At 49.2% G+C, this 13,025-nt stretch overlaps 1 protein-coding gene across 5 annotated transcripts in view; it reads left to right on the plus strand.

Annotated features, from left to right (window-relative positions):
- SMG6 (SMG6 nonsense mediated mRNA decay factor) overlaps positions 1-13,025 on the plus strand; it is a 175,102-nt gene that overhangs the window by 87,195 nt on the left and 74,882 nt on the right. For all 5 annotated transcript variants that reach the window (XM_069089640.1, XM_069089641.1, XM_069089645.1 and 2 more), the window contains one exon: positions 11,012-11,213. In XM_069089640.1, the coding sequence (XP_068945741.1) occupies positions 11,012-11,213 (202 nt within the window). The remainder of the gene's footprint in view (positions 1-11,011; positions 11,214-13,025) is intronic.

Consider the following 13,025-nt stretch of genomic DNA (forward strand, 5'->3'; position numbering starts at 1 on the left):
CAGGAAATGCTGGGCCTCATTTGCTCGGGGTGCAGAGTCTGTTTTCTGTTTGGATGCTGCAGTCCATGGCCCGCTGCCGGCTTGTGTGAGCTGCTGCCCATCTTTGGGCAATGGCTCAAACTGCAGCCAGGCACGTGGTCCTGGCCATAGCCATCCCTGGCCCGCCGGCTTCCTGGGCCGCCGAGAACTGAAGTGGGGCGGGGCTCAGCTCTCAGGCTGAATCTGCCCAGCCCTCTTGGGTCTTTCTCTTTCCCCCACTGGGAGAGCTGATCTGATCAGGCAGCTGCTTGGACCCATGTTGCCCAAGAGACAAGCCCCTGTAACCCTGGGCATCCCATCTCTCTCCTGTGGGCAGACCAAGCTAGATAGAGGTCACTGGGTTGTGGGAAACTCAAGTCCTTCTCTGTACTTAAAACATCTTTCTGCCTCTTCCCTGTTAGTTAGTCCAGCTGGCAGAGACACAGGGGTGCCAGATCAGGGTGAAGCGCCTCTCTAGAATGCCACTAAGCAGCCTCATCTTCTGTGGGCCTCGAGGGGACAGAATGGACCCGGGTTGGATGGTTCCAGTCACCAGACTCAGCTTATCCCCACCCCAAGTTGTGGCCCATCCCTACCCAGGCAAGAAGTGGGCAGCTCAAAAAGCAGTTCTTCTTCCCTGTCTCAGGGCTTCCAGGGAGCTGTGTATTTATTGTACACAGCAAGCATTTCATTTGAGAAGGTGCTAAAGGTCTCACAGTTACCCCCTTTACCCAAGAAACCTAGCTGCAGCTTACCCTTTTCTCCTGAGTTGCAAGGGATTGGATCACCCAAACATCTCTTTAGGTAGCAAAGCCGAAGTCTTGATTCCCTAGTTTTCAACTACATTGGCATTCTCATAGGAGCAGGAAATGACCTTCTCTCATCATCGTTTTTCTTTGCATTCTTGTTGGCCTCCCTCCCATCCCTGAGGTGTCCTCAATTATAGCTTCTTGTCACTCTTGACAGTGTTTTTTTTTAATGTATCCTTCAGTGATACACTTTGTCCTTCATTGGATCCCATTTTCATCCTTTTCTTTCTGTATTTGGTCTGTCTCATCTTTGGTAGGCGTCAAATGACAAAAATACCACCACAATTTTTGTTTTTACTTTCCAGCTAAATTGCCTCTTTGATCCCATTCACCTCTTTAAATGCCTCCTTGGCTACTTCATATTCCATCAGGTCATGCCTGCTAGTCCTGGCTTGGACCTCACTAACTCTAATAACCCCTAACTGGTTCATGCTTTTTGACCTGCTGAGACACAGATTGGAATTTGGCCCCTTGGGGATCAGGAAGCAGAATCTGAGGGGCTTTCTTAACAGCCCATGTTGGGATGACATACCTCCTCTCACTTCCCTTCCTGGAGATGCTGACTCCCTTGTCGCCAAGTTGTTTTAGAAATGGTTAGCAGCATGGTGTTATAAGGACTTGGAGATGAGGGTCAATTGGTAATCCTTTGTAGAGAATTTATTGTAGCCTATGGGACACTTTGTTCTTCAGATATTTTAGAGCAGCAGCCCCACAGACTGGAGGGTTGCTCCACTTTCTGAAGTCAAAGCTTCTTCCTCTGTCCCTCCCTGCCAGGTCTTCTGGTAGGAAGAAAAGGCTGGCACTCCCACTTTGCCAAGTGAGCAAATGGAAAGTTGTGAGAGGCAGCCCTGAGTAATGGCAGAGAAGAGTTAACGACTTCCAAGCTCTCAAGCAGGGGGACCCATTCCATCCCAGAACCTCAGAAGAAGTCAGACCAGTGGGACAGCTCACCTCCCTCTGTGGCCTTGAGTCCGGCCAAACCCTCCCTCGTCTTGATCTCTGGTTCTCAGTAAGTGAAAGAGTCAGGGGACTTTGAGAATGTCCAAACTCAGCCCAGCTGTGGCAGTTGGTTTATTGCTTTCAGCTGGTACTTGAACCCAGGTCCTGGTCTTGGAGTCTTTCCCAGGTTTAATCCCCAGAGCTTTCTCTGCAGCTGTATGACACTGCGCTGACCCCGAATGAGGATAGGAAAATAGAACCAGTGCCAAGCCAGAGTCTCTTTTTCATTTGGAGTCTGGCTGTCTGCCCATGACCAGGGTTACATAATGGGAAACATAGCTGGGGCTCTGGAGAGCCCGCGTTTCACCAGGCTGCCCAGACCTTCGCGTTCTGATGCTATATATCTTCCTAATTGTAACTCAGATACATTTATCACACTGTTGGATTCGAGTCCCCTTAAATTTAAAAAAAATAAAAATTCCTGGCCTTGCTGCTTTTCCATGGCTTGCAGATAAAGTTGCAAAGCATTCTGGGAGAAGGTGCATGAGGAGGCCGGGAACTGGGAGACTGTCATGCCGGGCTAGGGTAGAGAGAGTGTTGGGAGGAGGAGGACTCAGGGAGGGAGCCCCTGCTCCTAGGAAATCAGGTGTCAAGCTCATTGCATTGATGCATTGACTTCCTGGGACCACAAGTCATGGAGGGTGTGCCTGCTCACCCAGACAGCGAGCTGAGATTGAGACCACTTAGCTGAGCTACATATCATACACTCAGACATGAGTGTGCACACACACACGAGGGCAATTCTTCCCTAAGAGAGACCCATCAAGGATGCTAGGGCCTGAGAAGGCGTTTGGGGAGGTCATCAAGTAACCACCCATCAGCACTTCCCTCAAGGAAGTCTTGGTGACTGTGGGAAGCCCCTTTGCTGCCCTGGCTCCCCACCCAGTCTCCTGGGCTCCACATTGGGGCGTCAGTAGAGCAGCCTGGCACCAAGGGTTCCTCTTCCTCAGAGTGCTAAGTAAGGAGACATGAGATGAAACTCCTCCCCTCTCCATTCCCCCAGTTCTTCCCAAGAACTTCTTGTGAGAGGAGGGGGCATTGGCCTCTGTCTTCAGTCTGACTCCAGCAGGGTATAGATGACCCCAGGGGAAGGACTTCCCAACTCCAGACTTAGGTTATTTGGGTCCAACATGTGCTTTACCATGAAGATGTGTCAGAGTGATTGCAATCACTGAAAGCTGGGAGAGGTAAGAACCATGAGAATACCCCCTGGGGTGGCCCCAGGGTCTGTTCCTGGGTCCCAGGGGCACTGCTTTTTTTTCCAAACACTCAGTGCTGATGGGTTTAACATAACTAGAGGCATGTGATAGAGAGTCAAGAGACTAGTGGCTCAGGGAAGCTGGAGCCCAGTAATTCTCTCATCCATGGATCTAAGAGCCTCAGAAAAGAGGGGCTCTGGTACCTGGGAAATTCTGAAGCCCATGATTTTGTGACTGGTTGACATCTCCGATTGAAGTCAGGGCCATGGGAGTTCCTCAGACTGCTACACTGTATAAGCTAGCAAGCAGTGCTGGTTTTATGTTGGCAGTTTGACTGTGTCCTTATCAAGTCCAAAATTGATACGTTTTTATAAGTGGAAATAGACCACTAATTTCTTACAATTAAAAAAAAATATATCACAAAGGAAAAAACTCTTGGTCCAGAAGTTAGCCTGTCTGCCCTCTCTTTAACTTAATTTGGAGAGTAGTGTGTCCTTTTTACATCATTGCGGCGCCTGAGGGACATGCTTTCTCTACTTCTGAAGCCTTGAAAGATAGATAGATGCCAGCGCAACTAAGTGTAGGGAGCCCTCCTGACCACTGGCTCTTGGGAAAGAGACCTGGGAGCTCACAAGTTGTTTCCATTCTGAGACACGCCTTCTAATTCTTCCTCTAGATCACTCTTCATTCTGTCCTTGCTGTACCTGCAAGCCTCCTGGCATTCCTTCTGCAGCCTGGTTCTTAGGTACCCTTTTGGAGGGTTTCGAGTACAAGGATTTCAGTTTTTCCTGTACCTGGGACCTTGTGCCTCTCCACTCCATGCTTTTAGCCTGTGAGGTTTTCTTTTTTTCTCTCTCCAGGCTTCTCTATGCCTGGGTCCTGTGCTGGCTCAGCCATATTTCCAGCTCTCCTCACCCCAGGAACCAAAAGACCCAACTCGTTTCCCATCTGTATTACTTCTCTGATCTTCTATGGCTCTGAAACACAATGCAGGGCTTCTTCTCACTCAGCTCTTTCCGGGTTTGTTCTGCAGCTGTGGAGTTTGAATGTTAGTGTTTAAACAAGCTGGTATTACACAGGAAATGGCCACCTCCACAGGCCCCTGCAGGCTTGTAACATGGGGTCATTGTGCTTGATATTAATCACCAGTCAAAATGGTGGTGTGTGTGAGTGCTCAGCGCTACCTTGGGCTTACCAGAAAGATGGACAGAACCCTGAGAGGGCAGAGATTCCTTTGAGCATTCCCCTCCCCCATGCAGTGCCCTGTCCATGGTGGGGCCTTGAGTCAGGTCCTGCCTGACCTCTCGCCTACAGAACTGGCAGAACTTTCACTCTGTTCAAGAAAGTGATTGTTATTATCACAGTAATAAGCCTCATACTTTATTATTACAAAGCATTTTGTACAGAATAACTTAGGTTAGAAGCACAGCCCCCAAAATAGAAAAGCCCCCCCAGAGTCCAAGGTCTCTCAGTGCCTTTGACTAAAGCTGCTTTTCTGATTACTCTTTGCAGAACTAACCTCAGCCCAAAGGGTTAATCTGATCCCGGAGTCAATATCCCCCAAACAACAAGCCCAGAGCTATGTTGGTCCATTTGTGTGAAATGTGTTTCCCCAATCACCCGGGCTGGGTTGGGCTGCATTGTATCGGCCGGCAGCTGCTCTGCACTCAGACTGACAGCTACATTAAACCCTGGAATTCTGAGGCAATAAAAAGTAAATTAACTCTTATTTTTTTCCTGTCCTGGTGGAGTAAGTGAATGTGTGTCTGTGGGGAGGTGATCAAGCCCTGGTTCTGCGTGTGTGCTTGGCCTCTGCCTCCTGAGTTGGAGCCCAGTGCTCTGGCTCCAGGGGGGGAGCCCACTGTCTTGCTCTGTGGTATGCCCCCTGGGTGGGCTGCTGGGCCACTCTTGGATCATGGACTCAGAGCTAACAGCTATGTCAAGGGCCATCCATTACATTTTCTATTTGAACAGGAGCTCATCCCTAACAACACAATGCCCCAAACAAGGGACTGGCTGGAGGGGGGGTTCCTGCTGTGGAACCCCACAGCATCCTGGGAGTTCTGCTCCCACTTATGGGTGTCAGGGACTCCAGAAGGTGCCAGAGGAGGAGTCTGTTACTCTTTGTGCCAACCCCAGTGGCTGATTGGAAATCTGTCCCTTCAGCTTACGCCCAGCATCCCAGTTGTCCTTCCTGGTGTTGGATGGAAGTCTGCTCCTACCTCCACCTGCATACAGCCATCCCATTGCCCCCAAAGTCATCTTCTCCTCTACCAAACGTCATGATTTCCTTCTGATGGCACAGTTTTGCCCTTCCCACCCTTTACTCTCCCTGACTGCCTTCCAGTTGGTTACCCTTCCTACGGTCTAGCACCCAGGGTGAGCTCTGGCCAGAGCAGGGACGGACGGCAGCCCCTCCGCCTGGACACTGCACTTCTCCTCTAGGTCAGGCAGCCCGCTTCCATGGTCACTTTTTGGGCTGCTGTGTGATTCGTGTTGAGCTTGCTTGTGGGCCCCTGAAGCCTCCAGGGCTTTTTGACACAGAATGTTGTCCGGCTGTGTCCCTTTAAGCTGGTGACATCCTGAAGTTGATGTTTGGAGTCCAAGAGCAGGCTTTCACATTTGTGTCTGTTAAATTCTATCTTCTCAGACCCAGTCCATCCTTATAGTCTGTCAGTCAGGTTAGTCTTTTTGGATCTTGGTTCTGTCATCTGTGTTGTCCCTGCAGATTTCACAAGCATGACATCTGTCTTTTCATCTAACTAAAAGTGAAACCCAGAAAGGCCAAGGGCAGAACCCTGCGGCACTCCACTAGAGACCTTCCAAATTCATCTGACCAGTCCAGTAACTCTTTAAAAATAAGGTGATCCTGGGCGACTAGGTGGCACAGTAAGTAGAGTACTGGCCCTGGAGTCAGGAGGATCTGGGTTCAGATCCAGCCTCAGACACTTGACACAAAAAAACTAGCTGTGTGACCTTGGGCAAGTCACTTAACCCCAATTGCCCTACCCTCCAAAAAAAAAAAGGAAAAAAATAAAATATAAAAATATGATGATCCTACCAGGGATAGAACTTCACAAAACCATCTTGCTCTTAGACATGTCTACTTCCTTTCCTAAGCACCCAGCTCAATTCTCCAGTTGTTAAGGGAGTTCATACTCTATGCAAGGCACTGTACTGATGTTCACAGACTGTCAGGGGAATAATATGTTCTAGAATTTGGCCAGGAAGTGAAGTCAAGCATACCAGCCTATAGTAAGATAAATCTACTTTTATCCCCTTTAGGAAAATGGTCCCGAGGTGCCTCTCCCATTGTCTCTGACTTCATCTCTTTGGGGCTTTGGGTCCTTTTGTGTCAGTCTTTTAGCCTTAAGATGGTTGGTTGAAAACACAGAAGAGGACGAACAGTTGGGTGGAAATTCCGTGCCTGCCAGAGCAGCTGTCCATGGCTCGCCCCGGCTACCCGAGGAATTTGGTGTGGGGTGACTCCTGTTGTGTATTAGCTACCAGCCTGCAGCTGCAGACCACAGAGTGACTGAGAAGCTCCTAGACTCTCCCTAGGGATTTCCCTTGGGACCAGAGCAAAGATAGAGGGACTTCTTGCAGCCCACAGTACCCTAAAGGGGTCCATTAGAACTGTAATAGTTGAGAAAATCAGGAGGACTTCTGGGAGAATGAGTGGCTTCCAAGATCCAGAAGTTGTCACCCAGAGCTTTTCAGGTATATTTTTGAGCCCTGGAGACTTAGGAAGCACTTTGGAAATGTTGTGCTGAGAGGAATAAGCTTAAATCTTATCCCTTTTAACAGAGAAGAAACTGTTTTACAAACAGCTGATGGTCCCATTTCCGAAACATGGCCAGTGAGAGGTGGGGTGGCAGTGTCTGGGCCCCAGGTTTCTTCTTAGCCAGAGTATCTCACCTTTCTGTCCCCACTTGCAGATCCACTTCCTGAACACTAACCAAGTGCTGTTGGGCTCTTTAATCCATGCAGATTGGCGCCCATGGGTGGTGCCAGTGAGGATAGAGTTGGGATCTGAGCTGGGGAATTCATTGAGTGAATATGAAAGTATTCAGTCAGCCCCTACCAGATGCTGGCATGTTGCTCTGGGGAGGCAGACGGCAATAGGACCTTAGATGCTGGGGGAGTATGGCGGGGTGGGTGTGGAGAAGCAGAATAATTTCTAGGAGCTCAGGAAAGGGCCTCAAGGAGGAGGTGGGGCTTGGGCAGAGTCCTGAGGGAAGGCAGAGCTTCTATCTAAAAGTTAGTGAGAAAGAGGGGAAAGAATGCCAGACATGGAGCCTAGATGGCCTTAAGTCATGGTGGAGAAGCAGCAAGTGGCCCTCTTTGTCTGGACTAAAGGACGAATACCGTGAGATGAGCCTAGAGCAGGAGGCTGGCACTAGGTTGTCCTGGGGGAGAGAGGGGGCCTCTGAGGAGGGGAGGGACATGGTGAGCCCGCACTCTCGGCGTGTCATGTTGGGAGCTCTGTGGAGGGTGGATGAGTGAAGGGAGAGGCCAGGAGCAAGGGAGCACTTGGGCTGGTGCAGTTGTGCTGGTGAGAGGTGATGAAGGCTTCTGCGGGCGTTGTGCTTGGGGGGGAGAGCAAGAGAGCCGCCAAAAGAAAGTGACCAATCAGAACCAAAGACATCAGGCACGAGTGACCCATTACCTGCCTCCTCCGTGGGGCTCTGTCTAGAGAGACCTTTAGTCTGTCAGCCCTTTTGCACTGGAGTGAGATCCCTTGGCTTGCCATCTTCTGCTGGTACTGGACTCTGAGTTGTTCCCATCTCATGGTGACATTGGTGGGAAGCTCTTCTCCACCCCATCCTAGGAGTCAGCTTTAAGGTTTTGGCACTGGGTGGGTGGTAATGGGTGAAAGTCAGGCATGGGCATGGGTCCCAGGCAGGGGCCAGTAATCCCTGGGAGGAGTCCGTTTTGGTTTATCTGAGCCCCGGGCAGGGGAACATAGTAATGAGAACCAGATGGTACCACAGATTTCTGCATCTTGGGTCTAAGATGGTGGGGCTTAGAGCATGAGAGGGGAATGTAGGCCTCCCACCAGGCCAGCTCCTGGTGGTGATTCTCTGTTGCCTCCTTCTGGCTGGGGATGCTTCATGCCCTACATCCATCTCCCAGTATGCCTGACTAATGCAGCCCTATCCTGTACACACCCAGCTGCAACCCCAAGGCCTGGAGTTCAACTAGAAGACTTTTCACCTTCTTACTTCCCTCGTCTTTCCTGTTTGTTTATTTTCCAAATTGCTGCTCTGTGCCTGAACAGTCTTTTGACCAGGGCTTACCAGGGTTGTGTTTCTGGTCTTGGGCAGTGGGCTTAAGTGCTCGGCAGGGTAGTGTGGAGGAAGGAGGAGGGGGTGGAGGAGCCTTCTGCGTCCCTGAGTGGCTCCCATGGGCAGTGCTAACCTCAGAGGCAGCCCTGATCAGCCCTATCACATCCGGTGCTTGTCTCTGCAGCCAGGACCAGAGGATAAACTATCAGAGCTGTGGCCCAGTGCATCATTCCTCTTATTATTTTCTTCTCTGCAGATAGGGGTCGTGGAAAGTTCAGTTCCTTTTAACCCTCAAAGCTCTGTTTATTCTACAGCTGGTAGCCCAAACGCCGTGTTTCCCATTACATCACAAAGGAGCTCGGACAGATCTCTGCACAGAAACGTGTTGCAACTGTTTATTTTTTTCCATATTTAAACATTTCTGACAGCCCAACCCAGCTGAGCCAAAAGATGGAGCTTTGTGAATGAGTCTGGTTGTTGGTGTCTGCAGAGGGAAACTTTAGCAAGCTGTTTGCCTCTCCCCTGTGTCTCTTCTCCCGGGTGTGTATTTGCCCATGCACGGTATAGAGGCCGGTTACCTCTGTAGGACGTGTGTGTGGATCGGGGGCCATTGTGTGATTAATGGGGCTGTGTCCGGCCTGGCTCCCAGGACGCTCTTGAAAACAAGATGTTTCATTTCACTGCATTCTCCTAGTATAGTTATTCTAGTAAATAAACTAGCATTGGTCTTGTCCACCTGGAGCCACTCGGGATATTCCACCCACCCTCCTTGACCCCCTCCCCCTTCTCGGATCCCGCCTGACATAGTGGAGGCTTGCAGCTTGTCCTTTGCATGCCCTTTGTCTTACCCTGGTCTGAGGGTCCACAATTGTGATGTTGCTCAGAGTGGAGGCCCCCACACCAAGCATCCGAGGGGTGGGGAGGGGTCTGAATCCAATTTCCCCAGGGAAGTTCCAGGTTGCAGCTTGTGCCGGTCATTCTCCTCTGCTCTTTGCCATTCACCTCTTGGGTGAGCTGTGAAATCTTTGATGATGACATTTTCCTTTATTGGAGTAGCATTCCAAGGACAGTGGGTCTGCTCTTCAGTGGCCTCTCTCAGCAGTCCTGGTTATCCCAAGGAGATCTGACTCTCGCCTTACCTGAGTCTGCTGCCAGCCTTAGGTTGGTTTTTTTAGAGTCATGCCTGGGGCAAGCAAGGCTGTGAACTCTAGCCTAGGCCATTGCTGTTGCTTGTCCTTCCTTCTCAAAGAGGACCACGACATCAGGGAGGTGAGGCCGTAACTTGCAAGTGACTTGGATGTAAGTGAGGCAGGGCTGTGCAGAGTCACCAGCCTCACTGTCTCCTCCAGAGCCATCTGGGTCCAGTGGCCAGATAAAGATCAGGACAACTGGAGATGGCCCAGGAAGCACAGGACATAGTAATGGCCCGGATCACAAAAGGATTCGCTGGATGAAAGTGAACCCCTCCACTTACCACTGTTGCTCCGGGGCTTAAACGTGGAATGGCCAGACAATTCATAGGATTCTTTTTTTAGGCCCAGCCGGTGTCTGATTGTAAGATCTTATAGCTTTCTAAATGCTGGATACGTTAGCTCATTTAACCTTTAAAGACCCTATTTAGTTATATAATTAGGTAGGCTGGCCATTTTTTATGATTATTCCCCAAGAAACTAAGGATCAGAGAGGTTTTGCAATTTGCCAAAATGAGAGTGACAGACCTAACATTAGTTAAGAAAGGGAGGGAAAGAAGGAAGGACACAAACATTTGAGAAGCACCTACTGGCACACAGCCAGGCACACTGTGCTAAGTGCTTTTTACAAATATTAATTATCTTATTTGATCCTCACAAGAAATATGAGAAGTGGATGCTGTTATCCTCATTTTACAGTTGAAGAAACTGAGGCAAACAGAGCTTCAGTGACTTGGCCCGGGTCACATTGCTAGGAAGTGTCTAAGGCCATATTTGAACTTGGGTCTTTCTGACTCCAGGCTCACTGCTTTGTGCGCTGTGTTGCCGCTAGCCACTTCCAGGGAGTGGGCTAGACAGTCTGACATTGATGTAAGGGTTTGTTTTTGTTTTTGTTTTTGCTGAAAATATGTAAAAGACCTTGCTTTGGAAAAGAGATGAGGCCTAGACATCTTTTCTAGGGGTGATCTTGCTGGGCATTTCTATAGTTTGGAAAGAGAGAAGAGATTGCAGAAATACAGGCGGTAAAGGACTCATGTGACTCTTTACATTCTGTGTCTGAATCTTCCATGTCTGTTGTGGGGGGGGGGGGAGTAAGGCAGGCACCATGGTGACGTGTCCATGTGGCATGCACTTGGCTGGGCCAGAGCTGGGGAATTGTGGGAGCTGCCTCAGGCACTGTGTGTCTCAAGTGTCTGAGTGAGTGTCCCAGGCGCACTGTCTGCAGAGGCGACAGGGCCTACATGAGACAGCTGATCTTCTAAATTCCTTTTCCTCTCTGGTGGGGATTTAAAAGGCCCCTAACCAATTTTAGGTTTGAGTACATGGAAACACCCCCAGATTGCAGCCATGGGCTCAGCTTGGGATCCTGGCTTGCCTTGCAAGGTTTCCTGGCGGATGCCCGTGCTAGCGGAGGTTTGCAGAAGTCCCCTCCCTAGATGTGGGTGCGAAGAATGCTCCAGTTCATCCCACCTCAGAGCCACTCATTCCTTCTCCCCTCTTTCTCACAGGGTCGCCGTGGATGTGTGGGCGACACTGGCTGATTTCTGTAACATACTGACAGCAGTGAATCAGTCGGAGGTACCATTGTACAAGGACCCGGACGATGACCTCACCCTTCTTATCCTGGAAGAGGATCGGCTGCTCTCAGGCTTCGTCCCCCTGCTGGCTGCCCCCCAAGACCCCTGCTACGTGGAGAAAACCTCGGACAAGGTCAGCATGAGGCCAAACATCCCCCCACTCCCACCCCTCCCCTTAATTCTCCAGACTTTTTTTATTCTTGGGAAGTTTTCTGTGCAAACGGAACATGATTAAGTCATTGAGAAGGGTGTTAAGGGAAAATATCGACCTTTTAGCCGCTGACATCCAGCTCTGTGTCATGAAAAAAAACCCTCTCGACTTCCTTTGGTGTGTGTGTGTGCTCGCTGGCATGTTGTATATACGATCATTTCCTCACTTGTTTAAATAGTGCAGCTTGTGTTGGCAATGCTCTCACTCAGCTCCAAATGGTTTGCATCATGCTTAAAGCACCCTCCTCCCTCCACCTCCTCCCTCCTCCTAGCCACAAAACTCGGCCCTAGGAAAGGAGCCAGGGCTTTCTTCCCTTCTCTAAAGAGGAGAGTGATAAATAGGTGACTAGAGAGAAGCAGACACCATGTGTTAACTTACAAAAGGCTTTTAGGAATATGAAGCATTCCCCACTGCCTGGTTTCTATTTTCCTTCCTTTAAGAATTACATTTTAACCTGAATTTTTTTCTTGTCTGTCTGTTTATAGAAAAACAAACCCCATTCCCTGTTGACACGGTGGGGACTGTGGGACTTGTGGCCTTGGTTCATCAGGGGAGTCCTCGGCCAGGTGGAGAGTGGGGCAGTGCTTCTCACTTCCTGTTCCCCACATAAGTTAATAGTCTGGAGAAGAGGCATCCTGATTTCTTGCCCCCTGGGAGTAAAGAATTCTCCTCTGTGGGGGCTGGGTTTCCTATGTGAGTTGCAAGTTTTGCAGATTTGTCAGCAGTGTGTACCCCAGGGGAAGAGACCTTTTAGCAGGAGCCTGTAAGTGACTTCTTAGGAGAATACTTTCTGTACTTCAGAAATTCCTGATGTGGTGGGGCAGAACTCTGGATGTGTTGAAGCTACAGGCAGGGTGCATTAAGAAAATGTACAGTGAAGGCAAGGGAATAAAAAAAATAATAGGAGACAAAAACCAAAATTCCAGATTCCAAAACTCCATACAGGGGAGCCTTTAATTCAGTGTTCGATGATGAGAACCCCAAATTAAAGAAACTTTGAGTTGAAGCATATTGGTGTAATGGAAAATGGGACATGGAAAGTTAATGGATAGTCATTTGGCCATCCAGAATCATGTTGAGTGTCAAGTTTAAATGCCCCAGATGTGAATGTATTGGCCTCCATCCAGTTAAAGATGAGACAAGCAAAATGCAGTCCACTGGTGGAAGGTAGAATTGGGAAAATTTACCTTGTGCCTTACAAGAGAAGAAACTTAAGTTGGGGCTCCTCTTAAAGGTAATATAACCTGCCCTCTGCTTTCTTGAACCAGCTTCTCTCCTTGCTGTATCAGGGAATAATGAGAAAGCCTTTAGTGTGAGAAGAGTGAGGGTATTTGACTAATAACTATGAATGTACAAAGTTTAGAGAAGTTGAATCAGAATAAAAATAGCATAATCATCACCTGGGTCAGTGAAAACCTGCACTGTTCTTTCTTCATCAGGAAGTGATCTTAATTATGGAAGAAGATGCTTTTGAGGCACTGGTCATTGTGGTAATTGTGTTTCTGAGCTGGGAGTTAGAGAAACTCTGACCAACCACAGCCTTCCCTTTCACACCAACCGAATGTATTTCTCTTTAACAGCCTTCCCGGCAGCTTCAGTGCCAATCGAGGATCATAGCTGAGGTCCATACCCATAGCCTTGAATACCTCTGGAATTCAAAGCCTACACAGATGGAAGATATAGCAAAAGACCAAGAAAGTACATATAACTCCCCTTTGAAGGTCAAAATGGCAG

This window comes from Petaurus breviceps, unplaced genomic scaffold (genome assembly GCF_028583685.1).
Source record: "Petaurus breviceps papuanus isolate PSGF00001 unplaced genomic scaffold, PetGlider_PUasm1.0 186, whole genome shotgun sequence".
NCBI classification, from domain to species: domain Eukaryota; kingdom Metazoa; phylum Chordata; class Mammalia; order Diprotodontia; family Petauridae; genus Petaurus; species Petaurus breviceps.